Genomic DNA, 22,981 nt, shown 5'->3' on the forward strand with positions numbered 1-22,981 from the left:
TCTCGTTTTTCTCTCTCTCTCTCTCTCTCTCTCTCTCTCTCTCTCTCTCTCTCTCTCTCTCTCTCTCTCTCTCTCTCTCTCTCTCTTGTTTTTTTCTCTCTCTCTCTCGTTTTTCTCTCTCTCTCTCTCTCTCTCTCTCTCTCTCTCTCTCTCGTTTTTCTCTCTCTCTCTCTCTCTCTCTCTCGTTTTTCTCTCTCTCTCTCGTTTTTCTCTTGTTCTGATAGAACTTATAACCAGCAACTTTATTTATTATGGGTCTATTTCAAAGAATATCTCTTCCTTTCACTCAGCTGGCGCCTGGTTATCTTGCCAGTGTAATTGTAATTATATGTGTAATTGTATTTAAAAGAGGGAATTTCCTGCAGTTTTCTTGCAGTTTAGCTGTTTGCGGCAGCATCCCCCCTGTTTATAACTTAAATTAGAATAATAAAACCAACAATAGAAAATAGATCTAAGAATAGGGCAGGGAAAAGTATAGATTTATATATTCAAAGGGCTGTTCTGTTTATTTGTCATGTTAAACCTCATTTTCTGCTTTAAATATTGAAACATTCAAATGGTAGTTTTGGTGAAAGTTCCATTTCTAAGATCTGTTTGGCTGTCATATAGCACCGGTCAGATACTGCTGAGGTCCCCAGGTCTTGCCCTTTACCAGTAAAGCAGTAGCTTTCCTGATGGATGGTTGGCCAAAACCAAATACTTGTCCTTATTAAATAATTTCTTGACTAATGGGTAAATTATTACTTGACTAATGGGTAACGGTAGGCTAGATGGCTAGAGGTGTTTATCTCCACACAACAGTCAGGAGAGATCAGTAATGAATTGTGCATACACAAACGTTTCATTGAGGACATTCCAACAGCTCTAATGTCGGGTGTGTTGCCCGTAAAGCATGTGGAAGTTCATCTTTAAACATAAATATACGATATTTTGACAGTATGAAAGAGAATCCAATGATCCACCAGATGGGTATAATCCAATACTTATGAATATTTAAGTATGTTGACCCCACTACAATTCAATCATGACCCAGGCTTAAAATACCTCTTTAAATTGTAAAGATGTAGGCCGCCTGGCAGTTATCCAGGAAATAGCCTGTTCAGACTGTTTGCTTTGCTAGAGAGTCCTGTCCAGTAATCAATAGCACATTACAGAATGTACAAGTGGATAGAATCCATAACATGCAATACGGGGTCGCAACTTCATTATCACTGTCAAATTCGAGTCTTGAATGAAAACCATTTGAGAACCGCCACATTACGCTGTTAGGCTGCGATGTGACATTTAGTTGTCAGTTCAGATGGTGTTTTATTGTGGCTCGGCTGTGTACGCTGCAATTAAACTAAATCACCCAGCACAGTGATGTACTGCAGCTTAAAACAGCGTTAACCTTTCATTTTAAAGCTGTTAATCAGAAGGTCTTTGTTAGGTAATTACACAGCAAGGAAAATGGGTAGGAATGATTTTGTATAGTTCCTTTACCAGGAGCCAATCCAAAAAAAGGTATATAATTGATTACACTAAATAGATATTACTAAATGTTTCGTGTAAATTATTACAGGCGAGGGGGGATTTTTTTTTTGATCCTGTTATCATTTTGTAAATCCTGTTAATTTTATTAGCATACACAGCAACATTCCAGGTGTGCTGCAGATACAAGGGGATTACTGTACATGTGAGAGAGAACTGATAACCATGAAGCTATGCCTGTAAAGATTGATGAAACAGCGACTCTTTACCTCCCTTCAAGGCAGTATGTGAATGCAGTGACTTTACCTCCCTTCAAGGTAATATATGAGTGCTTCAATCAGCAGACTCATTAGGGGCTGTCAGTCGCTTTTCAAGTGTATAATTCCCAAAATTTGCATAGCAACAGCCACCTGGGTAATATTCATATTGAAGTGTTCAGATAAGAGGCCAGGTTTCGACCAAGGTCTGGTGTCTCCTCAACCTCATACTTAAGCCCTGGGCCCTTTTCATTTGGTCTCCGACATGCTTAACTGGCTGGCTAGATGCATTAATAACATAATCACATTAATTTGACCCCTGTTCTCATGCCCTCACTGCTTTTAGACCGTGCCTGTTATTCCTGCGTGAGAGAGCTACATTTTGTCATAATGTGTCATAATGAATTACCAGTAATTATGAGGATTGGAAACGCCCCTGGGCATTTTTCTAACACCAAGCAGGACATTATCCTCATCTGTTTATTGGAGGAATATCACACACACTTGAGCCTTCATTTATGCAGATATAAACACACTTTGTTCTTCTCCAAGGCACTCTCACTCTGCACACTCTGAACATCTCCCTCAAAAGTTAAGGTGTCATTAGACCTTAATAACAGTGGTGTGAGTCAACACACATTTTCTCTCTTTTTATACCAGTGTGTTTAGCGCTGTTCTTTGTAGGACGGCAGGGTAACCTGGTGTTGAGAGCATCTGTCCAGTAATTGAAAGGTTGCTTGGTCAAATCCCTGAACCGGGAAGGTCAACGATGTATTGTTCTGCTCCTCAGCCAAGTGGTTCAACCTAACTGCTCCTGTGTTGCTTCTGAAAAGGAGCATCTGCTCTCAATCATACTAACCTGGTGAAAATGTTTTTTGTCATATTTGAGGAGTCTTCTGTCCTTGTTGACATTATACAATATATTACCTGCTGTTTAACATCTTCAAGGTAGCATGTGTATTATTATACTTTGTTTTATTCATTTTTAAAACCAATAAATATGATTTTGTGGATGAAGAGGGGCGACTGTCCTTGTTGTCAAGGTGATGTGGCCAGAAAGATCCTTTGGGTTTTATGGGTGTTTTTGTCTGCGCTTGTTTTTGATTCACTCTTGTTTTTTTGAATGTGTTTGATCAAGGTTTGTGTGCGTGTGTGTGTGTGCGTGCGTGCGTGCGTGCATGGCTTCCAATGGCACTGGGTCACTAGTGTTTATTGATGATGTGACAGAAGACAGAAGCAACTGGATGAATTCTGAAGCGTATAGGGATATATTGTCTGCTCAGATTCAGACAAATTGAGCAAAGTTGATTGGACGATGCTTCACTTTACAGATGTACAATGACCCAAAACATACTGCGAGAACAACCCAGTTTTTTAAGGTAAAGAAGTGGAATATTCTGGCCGAGTCAAACACCTGATCTCAATGTGATCGAGCATGCATTTCACTTGCTGAAGACAAAACTTAAGGCAGAAAGACCTACAAACAAGCAACACCTGAAGACAGCTGCAGTAAAGGCCTGGCAAAGCATCACAAAGGAGGAAAGCCAGCGTTTGGTGATGTCCTTGCGTTCCAGACTTCAAGCAGTCATTGCCTGCAAAGAATCCCCAACAAAATATTAAAAAGTATTTAACATTTTATTTTTACGAACAGAACTGTGCATGTTGGACTCCGGCAGGGCTGCCCTTTGTCACCGGTTCTGTTCGTAATTTTTATGGACAGAATTTCTAGGCGCAGCCAGGGGCCGGAGGGTGTCAGGTTTGGGGACCACACGATTTTGTCTCTGCTCTTTGCGGATGATGTTGTCGTGTTGGCCCCTTCAAGCCAGGACCTTCAGCATGCTCTTGGACGGTTTGCAGCCGAGTGTGAAGCGGTGGGGATGAAAATCAGTACCTCCAAATCCAAGGCCATGGTCCTCAGTCGGAAAAGGGTGGCTTGCCCACTTCAGGTTGGTGGAGAGTGCCTGCCTCAAGTGGAGGAGTTTAAGTATCTAGGGGTCCTGTTCACGAGTGAGGGAAGGAAGGAACGGGAGATTGACAGACGGATCGGTGCAGCTTCTGCAGTAATGCGGTTGATGTATCGGTCTGTCGTGGTGAAGAAAGAGCTGAGCCGCAAGGCGAAGCTCTCGATTTACCGGTCAATCTACGTTCCTACTCTCACCTATGGTCATGAGCTTTGGGTCATGACCGAAAGGACAAGATCCCGGATACAGGCGGCCGAAATGAGCTTTCTCCGCAGGGTGGCTGGGCGATCCCTTAGAGATAGGGTGAGAAGCTCTGTCACCCGGGAGGAGCTCAGAGTAGAGCCGCTGCTCCTCCACATCGAGAGGGGTCAGCTGAGGTGGCTTGGGCATCTGTTTCGGATGCCTCCGGAACGCCTTCCTGGGAAGGTGTTCCAGTCCCGTCCCACCGGGAGGAGACCCCGGGGAAGACCTAGGACACGCTGGAGGGACTATGTCTCCCGGCTGGCCTGGGAACGCCTCGGTGTCCCCCCGGAAGAGCTGGAGGAAGTGTCTGGGGAGAGGGAAGTCTGGGCATCTCTGCTTAGACTGCTGCCCCCGCGACCCGGCCCCGGATAAGCGGAAGAAGATGATGATGATAACATTTTATTTATGATTGTGTTAATTTGACCAATTACATTTGAGCCCCTGAAATAAGGGCACTGTGTATAAAAATGACTGCAATTCTTAAATGTTTCATACAATATTTTTGTTCAACCCCTTGAACTAAAGCTGAAAGTCTGCATTTCAATTGCATCTTGGTTGTTTCATTTCAAATCCACTGTGGTGGCATACAGAGCCAAAATTGTGAAAATTGTGTCAGTGTCCAAATATTTCCAGACCTTCCTCTATCCATCTCATCACCTCAGTGTTTCATATCATCTCTGTGCAGTTCCTCTTCTATTCCTGTTAAGATGTTTCCATACCAACTGACTGGCTGTAATCTCAGGCCGGGGCTGTCCAAGGATTATGGACCATAGTCCTCCAGGGCCAGAATATGTCACAGGCCTCCCTCTCCATCGACTGGTAAATTATGTGGATTTGCTGGAGGCCAAACACCAGATTTGTGAGGACGGAAAGAGGAACTAGCACAGATTTAGCACCGACACATTTTGTTAATATATGTTTTTCTGCACGAACCCATTTATTTGGGATTTTTAGTAAGCGTACATACTGACCACATGCTTTAAATAAAAATACAATGGTTTGCTTTGATTGGTTTGAGCTGCAACGTCATCCGCGCGTAGATTCAAAGTGTTTCCCAATACTGGAGGCCTGGAGTGGCTTTAGTTTGAAAGGCCCTGCACTCTTCTGCCTCCCTGCATGGGACTTAAGTGTGTGTGTGCGTGTGTGAGAGAGAAAATTTTGTCAGCTGGTGTGTATTTGCAAGTGTGCCCGGGCCAATTCTCTCCTGGTGCTGACAGCCGATGAGGCTTTGTGTGCAAATGTTGCTAATTCCTTTCCGTACTCTGTGCCTTCTCTGTTGCTGCTAACATTCAGTACTGTAGTGTACATCGCTATGAACACTGCATCAAATGGAGAAAGGTCTGATCTCGGAGGAAAAGAAATCCTGCAAAGATATTTCCTCTGTTGACTTTTAACAAATGCCAAATGGCGCAATCGTGTTAGGATCAGCTTTTTTTCCCAAATAGAATGTAGTCAAACATAAACCGATAGCTTGTTGTTTTGTCAACCTGACATAATGATCTGATTGCATGTGCCTATCTTTGATGTTGTGCCGACATTCAGAAAGGGTAGGAATGTATTGCTGGGCCGTTTTAATCCTCTAAACACATTGATTTGCGTAAATGAAACTTGATTTATGAACAGCTACGTGTCATAGAGCCACGAGCAACACAAGTTTTACTTTCAGCCCTGACTTTTACTGTTTTACTGAGTTGGTGTGGCTGCTTTACTTCAAGGTCCACTTAGATACAGCCCTGTTAAATGTACTTGTTCTACTGTACTAACGCATTTGTTACTCTATTCTCAATATTATAATAGTCTTGTTTTATTATGTGTATTTTAGGGTGGCCATTTGAAACTAACATTCACACCCCCCATTTAACATCTTGCGTCGCAGAAGAATGTGAACATCTGACTCGGCTTCCTCCTTCTTTGCCCACAGGAAGGAGTGGAGGTGAGGGTTGCACGCATCTTCAACACCTTCGGATCGCGGATGCACATGAATGATGGCCGCGTGGTCAGCAACTTCATACTGCAGGCGCTGCAGGGAGAACCGCTAACTGTACGTTCACAACTACTGTACTGGGGGGGTGTGGTCTTCTGTGGGGTGTGGTCTTCTGGGGGTGTGGTCTTCTGTGGGGTGTGGTCTTCTGGGGGTGTGGTCTTCTGGGGGTGTGGTCTTCTGGGGGTGTGTTCTCTCTGTCCCTCTGCATCTTTCTGTCTCTCTGCACCTTGTAGACATGACAACGATATGAGTCTGAATGACTTTTAATTTCACCTTTTCTTTCTAGGTTTATGGTAGTGGATCCCAGACAAGAGCCTTTCAGTATGTGAGGTAAGACACACAACACACACACACACACACACAAAATAACACAAAACGAGACCCACGAAAAGACACACATGACACATGCACACGCAACACGTGTGTGCACCCCCACACAGGCATCACGGGCAAACACACACGCTCACAGGAGTTCAGATACGTCTGTATCTTGGCATCCATTTATTAGTGTCTGTGAATCTTTGCTTTCTCTGTAAATGTCTCAGATGGACTGTATTGGAATGTCTTTCAGCTCTTTATCTCGTGGACACAGACAAACAACACGCTGGGCGGCTTAAATGTCAGTCTCTCTGGAAGACACAGTGTCACTCCGTGGAAAAGGGAAAAACTATTTCTGAGCAATATGTCTGTCTGTCCGTCTGTCTGTCTGTGCGTGCGTGCGTACGTGCCTTCAGATGTAGGTGTCTGGTCACTACGAGAACATTGAGGATTATGTGATGGAGTTATCCACCTATATTCTCTATAGGTCCAGATATAGACCCTTAAAAGACTCTCTCTCCTCACTGGGTGGGTTGGATAACCTCAGAGGGAATGTTCCCCCGGCTTGAGGTGGGATTTACCAAAGCTTTCCTCTTATTAAATTCAAGATATGTTCTAGCCACAGTTGGAGGTGTTGATTTGAAAGACTGCCGGGGTTTGTTGTGGTGTACATTTATCATAGAAATGTGGGTATCCAGTATTTACTTAATGTACTAGACTCTGGAGCCAATGGACAAGCGGCCAGCTGGTCATGTGATCGCTCTCGGTTTGTCTTTTTTTGTCTTGTACAAATGTGATAGGTCCCGTGAAGCTCAGCTGGTGCAGCATGGTGCTTGCAACGACAGGGTTGTGGGTTTGATTACCATTGGAAGACCAGGAGAAATGTGAAAATATACACACTCAGTACTGTGAATCTTTCTGGGTTTGAGCGTCTGATGACTGACTCAAATGTAAATACTGTAAGACAACTTCTGTCTCTCCTTCGATGTCGATCGCATGCGCAGACGCGAACACGCCACATAGAAATGTCTTCAAAGGGGTTTGGGTAATAGCTGTCGGTTTGTGTTTATCATCTGAATGCACGTGTGTTAGTGAACCATCATTCGAGAGTATTTAATTTTGCCTGCTTTCATCTACGTTGTAATCTGATGATCGCACAACACACACACACACACACACACACTCTGCACTTTAGAAGGGGTCGAGATCAGAGGCTGGCGGTTATTTGAAGATACCGTATCTCCCCTGAGCAAACATTTGCCTAGAGCCTGAACAGCGTTAATTGGGCTTGAACAGTGGGGGTCTGGACCTTGACGTGACCTCTCCAAGTTGACTCCTCGCTCATCCACATTTTGTGACTTTCACACTACAGGAGAGTAAACTATATAAATTGTCTATTTTCAGGTGATGGTTTAGATGGATGTGTACCCACATGCTGAGAGTGGAGGGTAATGGGATTGAGTTGAGTAATCCCATTTGTCATTACAGGAAATGTATCATAGTGAAAGAAGGGCCTTATAGGCCAGTGGTTGGATGAATTAATTGTTTACTTGGTAAACCACTAATAGCTAGCTTAAGGAAATATTTTAAAGATTTGAGTCCGTCTGGGAATCAGTCAGTTCCCATGACATTAGTTTTCTTTTAGCATGAAGTAGGTTAAAAGGTGTCCGAACAGTATCATGAAGGCCTAATTAAATGATATACACCCACCTTAGCATATTAGTAATCGTGGAGTAATGGACAACATTGACAGTTGTACTTTAGATTTACTCTACCGTTCAGTTTAAAAAATACATTTTGTTCCATGACAACATACCTGAAATTAATGTTGATTAGGAAATAGAGAACAATAGATAGGAAATAATGTCTCAAGATTAGATTTGATTAATTCAAATAATAATTGTGTCCTTCAAACGTTGCTTTTGTCAAAGAATCCTCCATTTGCAGCAATTACAGGCTTTGCAGACCTTCGGCATTCTGGTTGTCAATATGTTGATGTAATCTGAAGAGATTTGATACATCCATAATTTGTGGATGTTTCAAAAAGTGCAAGTTTAATGACTATAGAAATATTCTCTATGATCCGAATTAAGGTTTTAGGAGTACTTCTGGTTTTAATTGCCTTTGTGTTTATTGGTGATGTAGATATTGTCTGGAAGAGTTTTGCCCTTGGGGGTGAACAAACGCTGTTTTGAAGGTGACAGTTTAATAACAAAACTGGGTGTTTCCATTTTCTGGGTAGGGTGGCTTATCTGTCACTTACTGGAACAGCATCTGAGCTGCTTGACGAGATCAGAACCCCACTCCCTGTCAAGACACCAGACCTTTCATCACTTCTCAGGGTGCATTTCACACACCCGGCCGGAGCTTCAGAGGGCCAGAGGGAAACCCTCATGACATCTGCATCTGATGTGATGTCACTCATATCTCTTTTCAGTATAAACTTGATGTCTTGCTGGGCAGGTTGGGGCCTGTGATGGTTTCACGTGGTGAAACAGGCCAGGTTGGGGCCTGTGATGGTGTCACGTGGTGAAACAGGCCAGTTTGAGGCTTGTAATGGTGTCACGTGGTGAAACAGGCCAGGTTTGGGCCTGTGATGGTGTCATGTGGTGAAACAGGCCAGGTTGGGGCCTGTGATGGTTTCACGTGGTGAAACAGGCCAGGTTTGGGCCTGTGATGGTGTCACGTGGTGAAACAGGCCAGGTTGGGGCCTGTGATGGTGTCACGTGGTGAAACAGGCCAGGTTGGGGCCTGTGATGGTGTCACGTGGTGAAACAGGCCAGGTTGGGGCCTGTGATGGTGTCACGTGGTGAAACAATGAGTGAGTGAGTGAGTGAGTGATGGTTCTCAAACCTCTCCTGGGGTCCCCCAGATGTTCCGTATCAGATGTATCCCATATGTAAATCTGCTTGTCAACTGATCATGAAGCCCTTGTCTGTGTCATTCTGGTGAGCTAGTTCAGGGATACAACAACATTCAGAGATGGCTGAGGTCCCCAGGAGATGTTGGGGGATAACCCAGCTTAGCGGGTCAGGTCATTGGACCAGTGGAACGTTGCTGGATCAACAGTGGCTGACCCCCTGGCTCTCTCTACACTCTTCAAAAACACATTTCCAATTCTCATGTGTGTAACACGTACGTGTGTGAAATCGGACTAAGAGAAACCACTGTAATCACTGTTATCACGCCGGCTCATCTGGGAAATTGGTAGTCATGTTTGTCATCCTTGTCAGACACATTCAGGAGTTCCAAAACTCTATGGGTAGTAATCCTCCAGACTCCTGGATGCTGCGGTGTCTGTGATCTCTGGTGTGTCTGTGATCTCTGGTGTGTCTGTGATCTCTGGTGTGTCTGTGATCTCTGGTGTGTCTGTGATCTCTGGTGTGTCTGTGATCTCTGCTGCCCCTCTGTGTTCACAGCCTCAGCATGTTAATCTCTCTGTTACCTCTCCTCCTCCTCCCCTCTCTCCTCCTTCTCCCCTCTCTCCCCCTCCTCCCCTCTCCCCCTCCCCTCTCCCCTCCTCCTCCTCCATCCCACTAGTGATCTTGTTAATGGTCTGGTCTCGCTGATGAACAGCAACATCAGCAGCCCAGTCAATCTGGTAAGTGTCAGTTACACCATATAACGATTCAAATTTGAATTACTTTCATTTTGAAAAACATTGCATTGAATCTACATCAGGTGTAATTATTGGGACAGGCATATTGTTGTTTTACCTCATGATTCATATTACTAAACCAAATGACCTGGACCTTGGTAAGACCCCACTACACATCACAATGACAGGATATATCGGTGGTTTTGGAGTCATTCTGTGATCCATGTAGGTGTTCACCCAATTATCTTAAGTGACTCTGGGTCCGTTTTTATATCTTTTTGTATCTTTTTACATTGGACATTTTTGGCATGGAAAATCACGGTTAAAAATAGTTGATTTCCAATGCCCATAGTAAAGGTTTGACCATCAGGCTCTTATTAATGTTGTTGGGGCAAACTAAGGTTATTACAAACAATTCTATATGTGTTCCATATATGTTTTGAAATTGGTCACAAATAGATCACTGATACATTTAGTAAAAAGAAGATGATGATTGTGTTATTGATGTATTGTGTTATGTGTTTTCGTGACCTCTAAACCCTTGCTTGTCTCTGTTTGTGTGTGTGTCTCTTTGTGTCTGTCTATCTTTGTGTGTGTCTCTCTATCTTTGTGTGTCTCTCTATCTTTGTGTGTCTCTCTATCTTTGTGTGTCTCTCTATCTTTGTGTGTGTCTCTCTATCTTTGTGTGTGTCTCTCTATCTTTGTGTGTGTCTCTCTATCTTTGTGTGTGTCTCTCTATCTTTGTGTGTGTCTCTCTCTATATATATTCATATTGATCTGTGTTGGTTTATATCATTTCCTGTAGGGGAATCCAGAGGAACACACCATATTACAATTTGCTGAGCTCATCCGTAGTCTGGTTGGTAAGTGTAACCCCTCCTGTCCCCTCACCTCCTGCTCCCCCGTTCACCTCCTGCTCCCCCGTTCACCTCCTGCTCCCCCGTTCCCCTCCTGCTCCCCCGTTCCCCTCCTGCTCCCCCGTTCCCCTCCTCATCTGGTTCTAGGTTGGCACCTAACTGTACCCTTTATAAAGTACCGTTCTCCTCCACCCTCAGTGAGCCGCAGTCACATCCAGTTCCTTCCGGAGGCACAGGACGACCCTCAGAGACGACGCCCTGACATCCGCAAAGCTAAGATGATGCTGGGCTGGGAACCCGTGGTCAGTACCCATGTCTACAACACAGCTCAGTAGCATGGCCAGTCATTGCTTCTACAGAGGTGGTTGTGTAGAGTGTACTTTGAGTGTCTGATCTCTTGTTCCAGGTGCCATTGGAGGAAGGCCTTAATAAGACCATCCAGTACTTCAGCAGAGAGTTGGAACATCAGGCCAACAACCAGTACATCCCCAAACCCAAGACAGCCCGCCAAAAGAAAGGACGACCCAGACAACACAACTGATCGTCCGGGATCAAGGGTCCGACCCAAAGGCCGCTGGAGGACCCAGAACTCCTCAGAGAAATCTCAGAGTTTGTAGCAAAGAAGAGGAGGACATGGCACTCCTGTGTCTTCTGTTGTTTATCACCGTGGAGTTTTGGGACGAGATATGAAGAGAAACACTAGAACTCCACATGGTCCTCCTGGGGGGGTGTTTTCGGACGGCAGACGTAACACAATGAAAGAAGAGAATTGCAAAGTGAAGAGGGGGAAAAAAAGGTTTTGGACACCCAGTCTTGCACTCTGGGTTCTTTGCCAATAGACGCTTTTGTTATTTAAGAGCCTCAGAGAAGCATCGTTCCTGAGTTGTTCCCACTGTGTTACTTGTTTTGTTCGGTTGACGTGATTCATTTTCCTGTGTGCTTTGTTTTGTGTCTCTAAAATACGACCGCTTGTTTTCCCGCCATGCCCCCATGGGGAGGAGGGGTACATCGTTCTGTTCAGAGCCTCAGAGGGGTGGTCGGCCCTCCTACATTTATCCTGGTGCCGTGGGCTCTAAACCCACACACGAACACCTCCCAGAAGTGTGTCCTCATGGTGTTGCGTGTCTTGGTTTTATCCGAGCTTCCTTTGGTGAAAGCTCTGCTGTCAATCAGGAAATCATATATAATCCATTTCAGGTGAAGATGCTATTTTAATAAAATATTTCCAGTAAACGTCTCACGTGTTTTTTCAGTCACTTGAAATCGCTGTTGATGTTCTGGAAGATGTTCCATGGTGGAGGCAAAGAGCTTGGTCAATATAGTGAGGCTGGGCTGAGACACGGACCTTCTGGAGACCACAAACCCAATTAGCTCCCAGACGATTGCTGATAATGACCGTCTGATCTCATTGAACTTGCCTGGTACGACACCAGAACAGCCTATGCATCGTTTCACGAGGTATAAAGAGATTTCTAGCAGGAGTAGGGGAGATAAGGGTTAGGCTGGGAAAGGAGGTGAGAGGAGGAGGGGGAGTAGGAGGTGTTGCTGTTCAGCCTCTTGACAACCGTGCTGATGCAGAAGGTCTGTGGCTAGTCCCCCGTGGTGTGGCCATTGACAAATTAAAACTATTTGGACCACTTACTGTGAGGAAGGTGTTGTTAGAAGTAGGACTTTGTAGGGTTTGTTGAGGCGCTAACAGAGAACAACCGTGAGGAAATGAAACGATAACAAAATGTTACACAAGCCCGTGCTGGTGCAAGGATTGACCATCCATGATATGATATACTCAAGAGAAATATAAATGCTACATGTAGTTTTGGTCTCGTGTTCCATCAGCTGAAATAAAAGACGTCAAAAAGACATATCTCAAATGTTTTGCATAACTTCGTTTACTTCCCCAGAAATCAGTTGGAGCATTGCATTCATTCAGAAGCCTGGAGAAGGAAAACAGGTGAGGCGACTGCCGGTTGCCTCTTTCCAGAGGCTAGACAAGAGGAGAAGACAGAGCTGGCCTATCTTTCTGAGCCAGAGAGTGAGACGGAGGGTGAGAGAACGTGTGTCGGGGTTAGTAATAGTCATAGTTCACGTTGGCGCCGTGGCGATATGACCCTCTGTCTCTGGGTCCGATGGGAGAGTTTTCGTCGTAGTGGTGTTGACGACCCTGGTCGCTGGAGCGTGATTGGTCCCTCCAGTAAGACAGATCTGTCTCCAGTCTCTGAGGAGGGGAAGAACACAACTGTTCTGTTAGACCGCAACCCCCAACCCAAAAGATCTAAAACATTGAAAAGAAAATGCCATATCTCAAACTGGCCAATAAAAAGAAACGGTTAACATGGGCAAAAGAACACAGACACTGGACAGAGGAAGAACTCTGCCTAGAGGGCCAGCTTCCCGGAAAAACAACTTTTGTTCCCCCAGAACTTTTTATTTTACGTCTCCACCTGTCTGGCTTTCAGCTCTTCCCTGTCTCCACCTGTCTGGCTTTCAGCTCTTCCCTGTCTCCACCTGTCTGGCTTTCAGCTCTTCCCTGTCTCCACCTGTCTGGCTTTCAGCTCTTCCCTGTCTCCACCTGTCTGTGATTTCTTTGTGACATGTTTTCTATGGTAGGTTTTCTCCCTGGTCGTGCTGTTTCTAAAAAATGAACAATTGTTGTGGAAGAAACAAGATGAAAAAGCTTGTGTGTTTGTTTGTGTGTCCGTCCATACTGTTGCAGAATAATTGTCTTCTTTGAAGGGAGTCTGTAGGTCCTGCTGTGACAGAATCATCTGTCTTCTCTTATCTAGCCTGATTACGAGGTGCCACCAGGCATCATCCTGTCTCTCTCCCTACCTGCCTCCATCTATAGTTCACTTGTTCTGTTATTCTATAAATGTCAGTTCTCTATTTAAATCCATTACACACTTTTTGAAACCTTACAATGTCCTAATGATCCAGTTACAAACTGCTGATGTTCCGGGATCATCCTGACATTGTGTCCTTTTCAGGGCTCTTTCCATGTATATTTTTATGGACTTTTTGATGATCGATGGTCTGATTGATGGCCAATGTGTGTAGGAACGGTTTCATGGCAGTCCTTTCGTCCTTCAATTCGCCTGCATAGTCTGCGTCCTTTCCCCTATAACTTACGTTGTCCCTGGGCTTATTTCAGAGTCTTTCATGTTATTTATTCCCTGCTGAGAAAGGTTACCCGCAGTTTGCTGGGAACGTGACTGACTGTCACAACCATCCTGTCGTGGTACTCTAAGCCATCCCACATCGGGTACCTTTTCCCGACCCTGTGACCTGACCAGGATGAAATCCAGGCGGTTACTATAGCCTATGACAGTGGCCCGTCGTTTCCCCAGGTCACAGGTTCCGGATAAGCCGGGCCGGACCATGTTCCACCCTTTTCACGCTCACCGTCTCATCAAAGCCCATATACATGAACTGCATGATCCACTGTTGCACTTCAGGTCTGTTGCGGTCCCAGATGTATCTCTTCAGCCTCCTTTTCTGGGCTAGGAACTCTTTTGCCTTGGCAGGAACCAAGGCGACCCTGGTCTCTGAAGGAACACCATCATCTCCCACCACTAGGGGGAGGAAGAGAGGGGACACCTTTATGATTGTTTTTAATTGTCTACCTAATATTAGTTTTTCCATGTCATTTGTTAATTCTTTGTCCATATTACCATCTCTTTTCTTCAGGATCTTGTGCACGCTGCTCTGGTTGGAAGCCACTAATGAAGAGAAAAGGACACTTAGTAGGGAAAATGGATTGCCTGGAATCACTTTAAAGAAGACAATGCTGAAATAACCTATTCGGTACAGGTTTATTTCAGTACATTAGCCTCCTGGCTTTGTTAAATACGCACACAGACAGCCTGAGGTGGAACACATGGCGAAGGATGTACGAAATCATTTGCAGGTGTTTCCAGGGCAACACATTATCTGTGAACAGCAACAAAACAATTTCCTGGAGATTTGTTCTAATCAGGCTAGTGGTCCACAGGGAGGATGGGACTATAAATACTAAACAGGGTAGCGGTCCACAGGTTGGACAGGACTATAAATACTAAACAGGCTAGCAGTTTACAGGGAGGACAGGACTATAAATTCTAACTAGGCTAGCGGTTTACTGGGAGGACGGGGCTATAAATACTAACCAGGCTAGCGGTTTACTGGGAGGACGGGGCTATAAATAATAACCAGGCTAACGGTTTACAGGGAGGACAGGACTATGAATACTAACCAGGCTAGCAGTTTACAGGGAGGACAGGACTATAAATTCTAACTAGGCTAGCGGTTTACTGGGAGGACGGGGCTATAAATACTAACCAGGCTAGCGGTTTACTGGGAGGACGGGGCTATAAATACTAACCAGGCTAGCAGTTTGCAGGGAAGACAGGACTATCAATACTAACCAGGCTAGCGGTCCACAGGGATGTTCAATGAATCTCTAACTGACCCCTTTCTCTTATGAAATTCTGATTTACAAATCCTGCCTATTGCTCAAGAGGAAATAAACATAATTGAAAATTTAACATATAATTTAGGCCATATTCTGTTTGTTTCGCGTCTTGAAATCAGATGTAATCAGATGTTCAACTGTTTAGGAGGGTCTAACAAGCCTTTGCATCTCTAAACATTTTTAGGCCCTCAGCTTTGGGACACTTGTGAACCTGAAATAGGGGGCTGACGGTGGGTGGAGTTAACGGACGGGTCCATGTGTGAGTTATGGGTTATTTTCCTCACTGCCTGCGCCTTTGTCAGCAGCTCCCCTTTCAACGTTCATCATTGTGACCTTCCATTAAACAAACATCACTGGGAAGGTGGGGCTTCCAGTCTGGCCCCACCCATCAATGGCCTTGAAAGGTGCAGTTGAACAGTGATTTTAGGATATCATTCACTAAGGATCCACAACCCGATATTTTACGTTACTTATGTTCCAATATTTATCACTCCTTCAGGGAAGCAAGGTTGTAGAAGTACAGTTTGCACAAACTGCTCTCTTGCTCTCTTTCACTTTTTTCCTTCTTTCCTCCTCTCCCCTCACTCAGTAAAATGGTGGTCAAGAGACCGATAGAAAAGCCATTTGAGGTGAAAAGGATTAATGGATTTTTAAGTTTTCATTGACATATAGTCCATTGTCTGATTACAGGAATCAAATTTCCACGTCTGTTTTTCTACTGTCATCGGACAGCAATTTTTCCTTCATTTCTTCCTTTCTACGCATTAACAGATTACTTGAAATAACTTTAAAGCAGTCACCCTAGATGATTCACTACATTAATAAACTTCAGTGTAGCATCACTTTTGCATTAACATCTGATAATCAGATGAGTTCAAACCCACCATTACCATATTTACACAATGTCTTTAATTTATAGTTCTAAGTGTGAGGAGAAGGACTTGAGGAAAAAAAGATGGACAGATAAAGAGAGAGAGAAAGGACAGCGAGAAGAAAGTGGGAGATAGAAAGGGAGAGAGTTATCTCACCTGTGAGCACTAGGAGTAGAGTGGTGAATCCCACCACAAGAAGCTGCTGAGATGCCATGGTCCCGTTCTTCCTCCTCTTTGCTCCAGTCTTCTTAATGGCAACACACATCATCCACACCGACACCAGGGTGGAGCCTAATGGTACCAGTACTGGCCCATGGGGCGGAAAGCTGTTTATCCCATAACGCACAGAAATGGGCCTGTCTTGAGTTTTTTCTCTTAAGTGAATAATCATGTGTGCCTCGGGTACTTTTCCATCCAGTAGAAACAGGAGCAGCACAGTGGAAAAAGTGCAAGAGAGAGGCCATAGCAGGTTAGAATTATTCAAGTGGTAGGTTAGGAGAACTTCCAAAGAATGCAAGACGACAACACCAGGGATCAACCTTCTGACTTCAAACACGCTAGTGGTTTAAATCACACTGAAAACACACTGCAGTTTAAATTCACTCTTAAAACACACTGCAGTTTAAATTCACTCTTAAAACACACTGCAGTTTAAATTCACACTTAAAACACATGGCAGTTTAAATTCAGACTTAAAGCACACTGGCAGTTTAAATCACACTGGATGTAACTTAAAACTCACTGGCGATTGAAATCTGACTTAAAACAGTGGTGACTTCAATCAGACTTAATTGAGTTTTCACTTGCTTAAGCAGTTTACCAGCTGCCAATGAGAAAGTTCAGTATTACAAAGACTTGTCTGTTATTTAAAGTTCAATAGCTTTTAAGTGAGACTGTTTTAAAAAACTGTATTCTCCTTAAATGGTGTTGAAGCTGAGAGGGCCACAGAAACACTGGGAAACCTCTCCTCAGTGGAACTACAGAGTCAGCATTCAAAATACTTCTCTCCACTCAGAGATTCCTTTAGAATGTGCTATACTGCTTCAGGTCAGACAGAGTGATTTCATTTTCTTGTCCTGTCCTTTCCCTTTGTCTCCCCTGATAAATGTGGTTCCATTCCTGTGTCTGTTCAAATCATTATTAAACACATACACACTTCAGGTATCTCTGTACGTGTGGCGATATGAAAAGTTATTTTGGTCCAAAATCTTATACACTACACTTAAATCTTAACCTAGATTCAACCCCAGTGCCTAATCCAAACTTTAACCCCTAACCTTACAAATGCTCAGTTTATGGAAGCCATAGCTATCTCTCCAACAATTAGTGCTGAGTCAGTTGATGTACTCCTGGATCATTTTAATGTCAAAATATTGAATGTCATGGATCGTGTTGCACCGGTAAAGGTAAAGAAAACTATGAGCAAACAGAAAACACCATGGAGAACCACCATGATGGTAAGAACCCTGAAAAGAGAATGTAGGAAAGCAGAATGTAAGTGGAGGAAAACTAAACTTCAAATTCATTATGACATCTATAAACAAAGCCTTGGTAGCTTCAACAATGAGTTACGCAGGGCCAGACAGCAACATTTATCGGGAATGATCAACAAGAATATCAACAATACCCACACTCTATTTGTCATGGTCGACAAGCTTACAAACCCAATAAAGCAGATAGCGTCAGAACTCATGTCCACTGTGAAATGTAATGAATTTGCGTGTTTCTTTAGTGAAAAAATTATTATACTATTATAAGTATTAGACAGAACATCAGAACTACACAGTCTAACAAGGACTCTGTACCGTCTCCACAACCACCAAGACATAACTTGGTTATTATGTCGCATTTTAATACAATTGATCAAAAATCCCTAGAAGAAACATTTTCGACATCTTAAAGCTTCCACTTGCTGTCTCGACACACTGCCATCAGACATTTTTAAAACAATTTTTGAATCTATAATAATGGACTTACGGCAAATAGTTAATAGCTCTCTGCAATCAGGCATTTTCCCAACATCTCTAAAAACAGCTGCCATTAAGCCCCTGTTAAAAAAGAGAACACTGGATCCATCTATAATGAACAACTATAGACCTGTATCAAATCTCCCTTTTATAGTCAAGATCATTGAGAAGGTTGTCTTCAAACAATTCAAAATGTTGTGACCTCAAGTGGTCTCTTAGACAAATTTCATTCAGGTTTCCGACCTCACCACAGTACTGAAACGGCCCTGATTAAAGTTTTAAATGATATACGTCTGAATACTGATTCTGATAAAATAACAGTTCTGGTTCTATTAGATCTCAGTGCAGCATTTGACACTGTAGATCATAGAACACTTATAGATAGGCTGGAAAATTGGGTAGGACTCTCCGGGACAGTCCTTGATTGGTTCAGATCTTATATAGATGGGCGGAGTTACTTTGTCACCATTGGTAATCATGAATCATGACATGCAGAGTTCCACAGGGATCAGTTCTCAGACCGCTTTCTTCAATCTGTATATGCTACCTCTGGGCCAAATTCTACAGAACAACAACATTAACTACCACAGCTATGCCGATGATACTCAAATATATATGGCTCTTGAACCGTATGACAACAGCTCAATAGACTCTCTGTGTCACTGTATAGAACACATAAATACCTGGATGAACCAAAATTGTCCACAATTAAACCATTATTTTGTGTTTGGCAACAGGGGTCAAGTACGTATTCTTGGTGTTCTGATATACTCAGACCTCACATTTAACAATCATATAAAAGCGGTCACCAAAACGGCATTCTATCATCTTCAGAATATAGCCAGAATCAAAGGCTTGGTGTCCCAAAAAGACCAAGAGAAGCTCATCCATGCTTTTATCTCTAGTAGGGTTGACTACTGTAATGGCCTCTTAACTGGACTCCCCAAAAAGACTGTAAAACAGCTGGAGCTCATTCAGAATGTTGCTGCTAGAATGTTAACCAGGACCAAGAGAACAGAGCACATCAGTCCGGTTCTTAAATCTATGCATTGGCTTCCAGTCAGTTACAGAATAGATTTCAAAGTGGTGCTTTTAGTTTATAAATCTCTGAATGGTTTAGGACCCAAATACATTTCTGATATGTTTGAAGAATATAAACCAAGCTGGGCTCTTAGATCCATGAACACAGGTCAGCTAGTAGAGCCCAGAGTCCAAACTAAACATGGAGAAGCTGCATTTAGCCCTAATGCTGTACACAACAGGAATTAATTAACAGAAGATCATTGACGTACCCCAAACATATACATTTTTTAATCCAGGTTAAAAACACTTCTCTTTTCACGTGCCTATGACTGAGCACTTAAACTTAACTGCACTGTTTAGCCTTAGAGCTTTCTATTTTTTCTTATTGTATTTTTTCTTATTATGATGTTTTCATTTGTTTGGATGTTTTCATTTAGGTATTTGTATTTATGTTGTATTTTTATATATATATATATATATATTTTCTTTCTAAAGCACATTGAATTGCTTCGATGTATGAATTGTGCTATATAAATACACTTGCTTGCTTGCTTGCTTTAGAATCTCCTAAAGTTTTGCCAGAGTGGCAGATATTTTCCCTGGGGTTCACGTGTCTCACAGCTGGCAAAATTCCAGGAACTTTTGATAAACTCCCCGATGTTCCCAAAAATCCTGGTTTAGGGACTACCCAAACCAGGAGGGAGCATGCAGAACAATCCCAATGCAGAATTTCTGAAAAAACACTTCACCTAGAGTTTACTTACACGCTTGCACTCATTACTACATTTCCATCATAGTATAGGGGAGACCGGGACTGGTTGTAACACGGGTCAGCTGTAACACTTCCAATTTCTCTAATCAGGAACAAGTTACGAATCATCTGATTCACTCTGCACATGTGAAGAAGTAGCACCCTGTGGCAGACAACCATTTTTAAAAGGAAGAAACTAATTTTGAAGTAAGATTTTTTTTTCTACCTTATTACTTTTGTGATATTATTGCCAGCTATGTAATTAAATTCATCAAACTTAAATCATGTTTATTGTGTGTCTATCTAGACATCTTTCATGCAAGTTGTTAGTGATAATGTTTTACCTGTTAGGAGTAGGAGTCTGGGTTAGTTGTAAAAACAAGAGTCTGGTTTAGTTCTAACAACAATTAAAATGTTACAACCTACTATATGCAAATTTTTTGTTGTAGGCCTATATACAGTGGGGAGAAGTATTTGATACACTGCTGATTTTGTAGGTACACCTACAAAAAAACCTAAGAGACGGAATCTAAAACAAAAATCCAGAAAATCACATTGTATGAATTTTAAATAATTAATTTGCATTTTATTGCATGACATAAGTATTTAATCACCTACCAACCATTAAGAATTCCGGGCTCTCACAGACATGTTAGTTTTTCTTTAAGAAGCCCTCCTGTTCTCCACTCATTACCTGTATTAACTGCACCTGTTTGAACTAGTTACCTGTATAAAAGACACCTGTCCACACACTCAATCAAACAGACTCCAATCTCTCCACAATAGCCAAAACCAGAGAGCTGTGTAAGGAAAATCAGGGATAAAATAGTAGACTTGCACAAGGCTGAGATGGGCTACAGGACAATAGGCAAGCTTGGTGAGAAGGCATGTGGTCTGATGAGACAAAAATAGAGCTTTTTGGTCTAAACTCCACTCGCCGTGTTTGGAGAAAGAAGAAAGATGAGTACAACCCCAAGAACACCATCCCAACCGTGAAGCATGGAGGTGGAAACATCATTCTTTGGGGATGTTTTTCTGCAAAGGGGACAGAACGACTGCACCGTATTGAGGGGAGGATGGATGGGGCCATGTATCGCGAGATCTTGGCCAACATCCCTCCTTCCCTCAGTAAGAGCATTGAAGATGGGTCGTGGCTGGGTCTTCCAGTATGACAACGACCCAAAACACACAGACAGGGCAACTAAGGAGTGGCTCTGTAAGAAGCATCTCAAGGTCCTGGAGTGGCCTAGCCAGTCTCCAGACCTGAACCCAATAGAAAATCTTTGGAGGGAGCTGAAAGTCCGTATTGCCCAGCAACAGCCCCGAAACCTGAAGGATCTGGAGAAGGTCTGTATGGAGGAGTGGGTCAAAATCCCTGCTGCAGTGTGTGCAAACCTGGTCAAGAACTACAGGAAATGTATGATCTCTGTAATTGCAAACAAATGACTCTGTACCAAATATTAAGTTCTGCTTTTCTGATGTAACAAATACTTATGTCATGCAATAAAATGCAAATGAATTACTTAAAAATCATACAATGTGATTTTCTGGATTTTTGTTTTAAATTCCGTCTCTCACAGTTGAAGAGTACCTATGATAAAAAATGACAGACTTCTACATGCTTTGTAAGTGGCAAAACCTGCAAAAAAATTTATCGAATACTTGTTCTCCCCACTGTATGTTTTCTTTGAATTTCAGTGTGCCTAGACTGATGGTAACAATCAGAACAAACACACAAACTAATATTCAGTAATGCTCATTTTGTTCCAATATATTATGTTCTAACCTCTCTACTATGACTGACAGTACTTGTTCTCCCCACTGTACACACACACACACACACCAGTTATGTTAAATAGTAATTTAAGTTTTCAATAAAAAGCTGTCTTTATTAATTTTTTGCCATCATAATTTTTTTAATAATGTTACTCACCTAATATTATATCCTAATGTTATATTTCACCACAGGCTGTGTTACAACTCACCCAGGTTATGGGGTGAATTGTAACATTTCACTTCTTGTGTTTGAGACTAAACTAAAAAAATAAATATATTTTGTTTGTGTCACAGATATAACAGCTATGCCATCTAAGAGCAGACACATGTAACTAGTTTGTATAAAATGTTGAATGCACGGGCTTAAAACAAATACTTATGTCATGCAATAAAATGCAAATGAATTACTTAAAAATCATACAATGTGATTTTCTGGATTTTTGTTTTAAATTCCGTCTCTCACAGTTGAAGAGTACCTATGATAAAAAATGACAGACTTCTACATGCTTTGTAAGTGGCAAAACCTGCAAAAAAATTTATCGAATACTTGTTCTCCCCACTGTATGTTTTCTTTGAATTTCAGTGTGCCTAGACTGATGGTAACAATCAGAACAAACACACAAACTAATATTCAGTAATGCTCATTTTGTTCCAATATATTATGTTCTAACCTCTCTACTATGACTGACAGTACTTGTTCTCCCCACTGTACACACACACACACACACCAGTTATGTTAAATAGTAATTTAAGTTTTCAATAAAAAGCTGTCTTTATTAATTTTTTGCCATCATAATTTTTTTAATAATGTTACTCACCTAATATTATATCCTAATGTTATATTTCACCACAGGCTGTGTTACAACTCACCCAGGTTATGGGGTGAATTGTAACATTTCACTTCTTGTGTTTGAGACTAAACTAAAAAAATAAATATATTTTGTTTGTGTCACAGATATAACAGCTATGCCATCTAAGAGCAGACACATGTAACTAGTTTGTATAAAATGTTGAATGCACGGGCTTAAAAGAGCTTCAGGATACAGACAGAAATGTCCAAAATGTTACACCATCTCTGGTCTCCCCTATAGCTGGTGAAAATAAGCATCACCACAAGTAACCGTGAATGTTCCCGTATTTTAATTAATGTTGGCAATTTGTTTGCTCAACATGCTGGTATATTTCGGTATCTGTGAAATGTATGATGCATTAAATGCCAGTGGAAATCCATTCTTATTTCAATAATAATGAACTAATAATCATAATAAACTTGTATTAGTGTTGCTGCATGGCTGCCGGCAAATGAAAATGTCCCACTATTATGTTTACTGCTCTCATCGTGAGGAGTGAAGTACTCTCACTGTATTTGTCGAGTCATGTCTCGGCACATTTGTCTTTGGCAAATTGGACAGTTATTTGCAACAAGTTTAATTGGTGGAATCACCTCGGGTGGGAAA

The 22,981-nt window shown here is 42.4% G+C and overlaps 2 protein-coding genes across 3 annotated transcripts in view; one reads left to right on the forward strand and one right to left on the reverse strand.

Moving 5' to 3' along the window:
- The window catches only part of uxs1 (UDP-glucuronate decarboxylase 1), a 46,282-nt gene extending 34,357 nt beyond the window's left edge, over window positions 1-11,925 (forward strand). For both annotated transcript variants that reach the window (XM_029125886.2, XM_034286768.1), the window contains 6 exons: window positions 5,853-5,972; window positions 6,202-6,245; window positions 9,774-9,834; window positions 10,637-10,694; window positions 10,887-10,990; window positions 11,095-11,925. In XM_029125886.2, the coding sequence (XP_028981719.1) occupies window positions 5,853-5,972; window positions 6,202-6,245; window positions 9,774-9,834; window positions 10,637-10,694; window positions 10,887-10,990; window positions 11,095-11,229 (522 nt within the window). In that variant the 3' untranslated portion in view covers window positions 11,230-11,925. The remainder of the gene's footprint in view (window positions 1-5,852; window positions 5,973-6,201; window positions 6,246-9,773; window positions 9,835-10,636; window positions 10,695-10,886; window positions 10,991-11,094) is intronic.
- Window positions 11,926-12,564: 639 nt separating this feature from the next.
- Window positions 12,565-16,239, reverse strand: ecrg4a (ECRG4 augurin precursor a). Its single transcript, XM_010880515.3, has 4 exons — window positions 16,164-16,239; window positions 14,357-14,404; window positions 14,088-14,257; window positions 12,565-12,903 (listed from the first exon to the last, which is right to left on the reverse strand). The coding sequence occupies exons 1-4, from the start codon at window positions 16,219-16,221 to the stop codon at window positions 12,754-12,756; spliced, it is 426 nt and encodes a 141-aa protein (XP_010878817.2). The 5' UTR covers window positions 16,222-16,239; the 3' UTR covers window positions 12,565-12,753.
- Window positions 16,240-22,981: the final 6,742 nt, after the last annotated feature.

This window comes from Esox lucius, chromosome 16 (assembly GCF_011004845.1).
Source record: "Esox lucius isolate fEsoLuc1 chromosome 16, fEsoLuc1.pri, whole genome shotgun sequence".
NCBI lineage: Eukaryota > Metazoa > Chordata > Actinopteri > Esociformes > Esocidae > Esox > Esox lucius.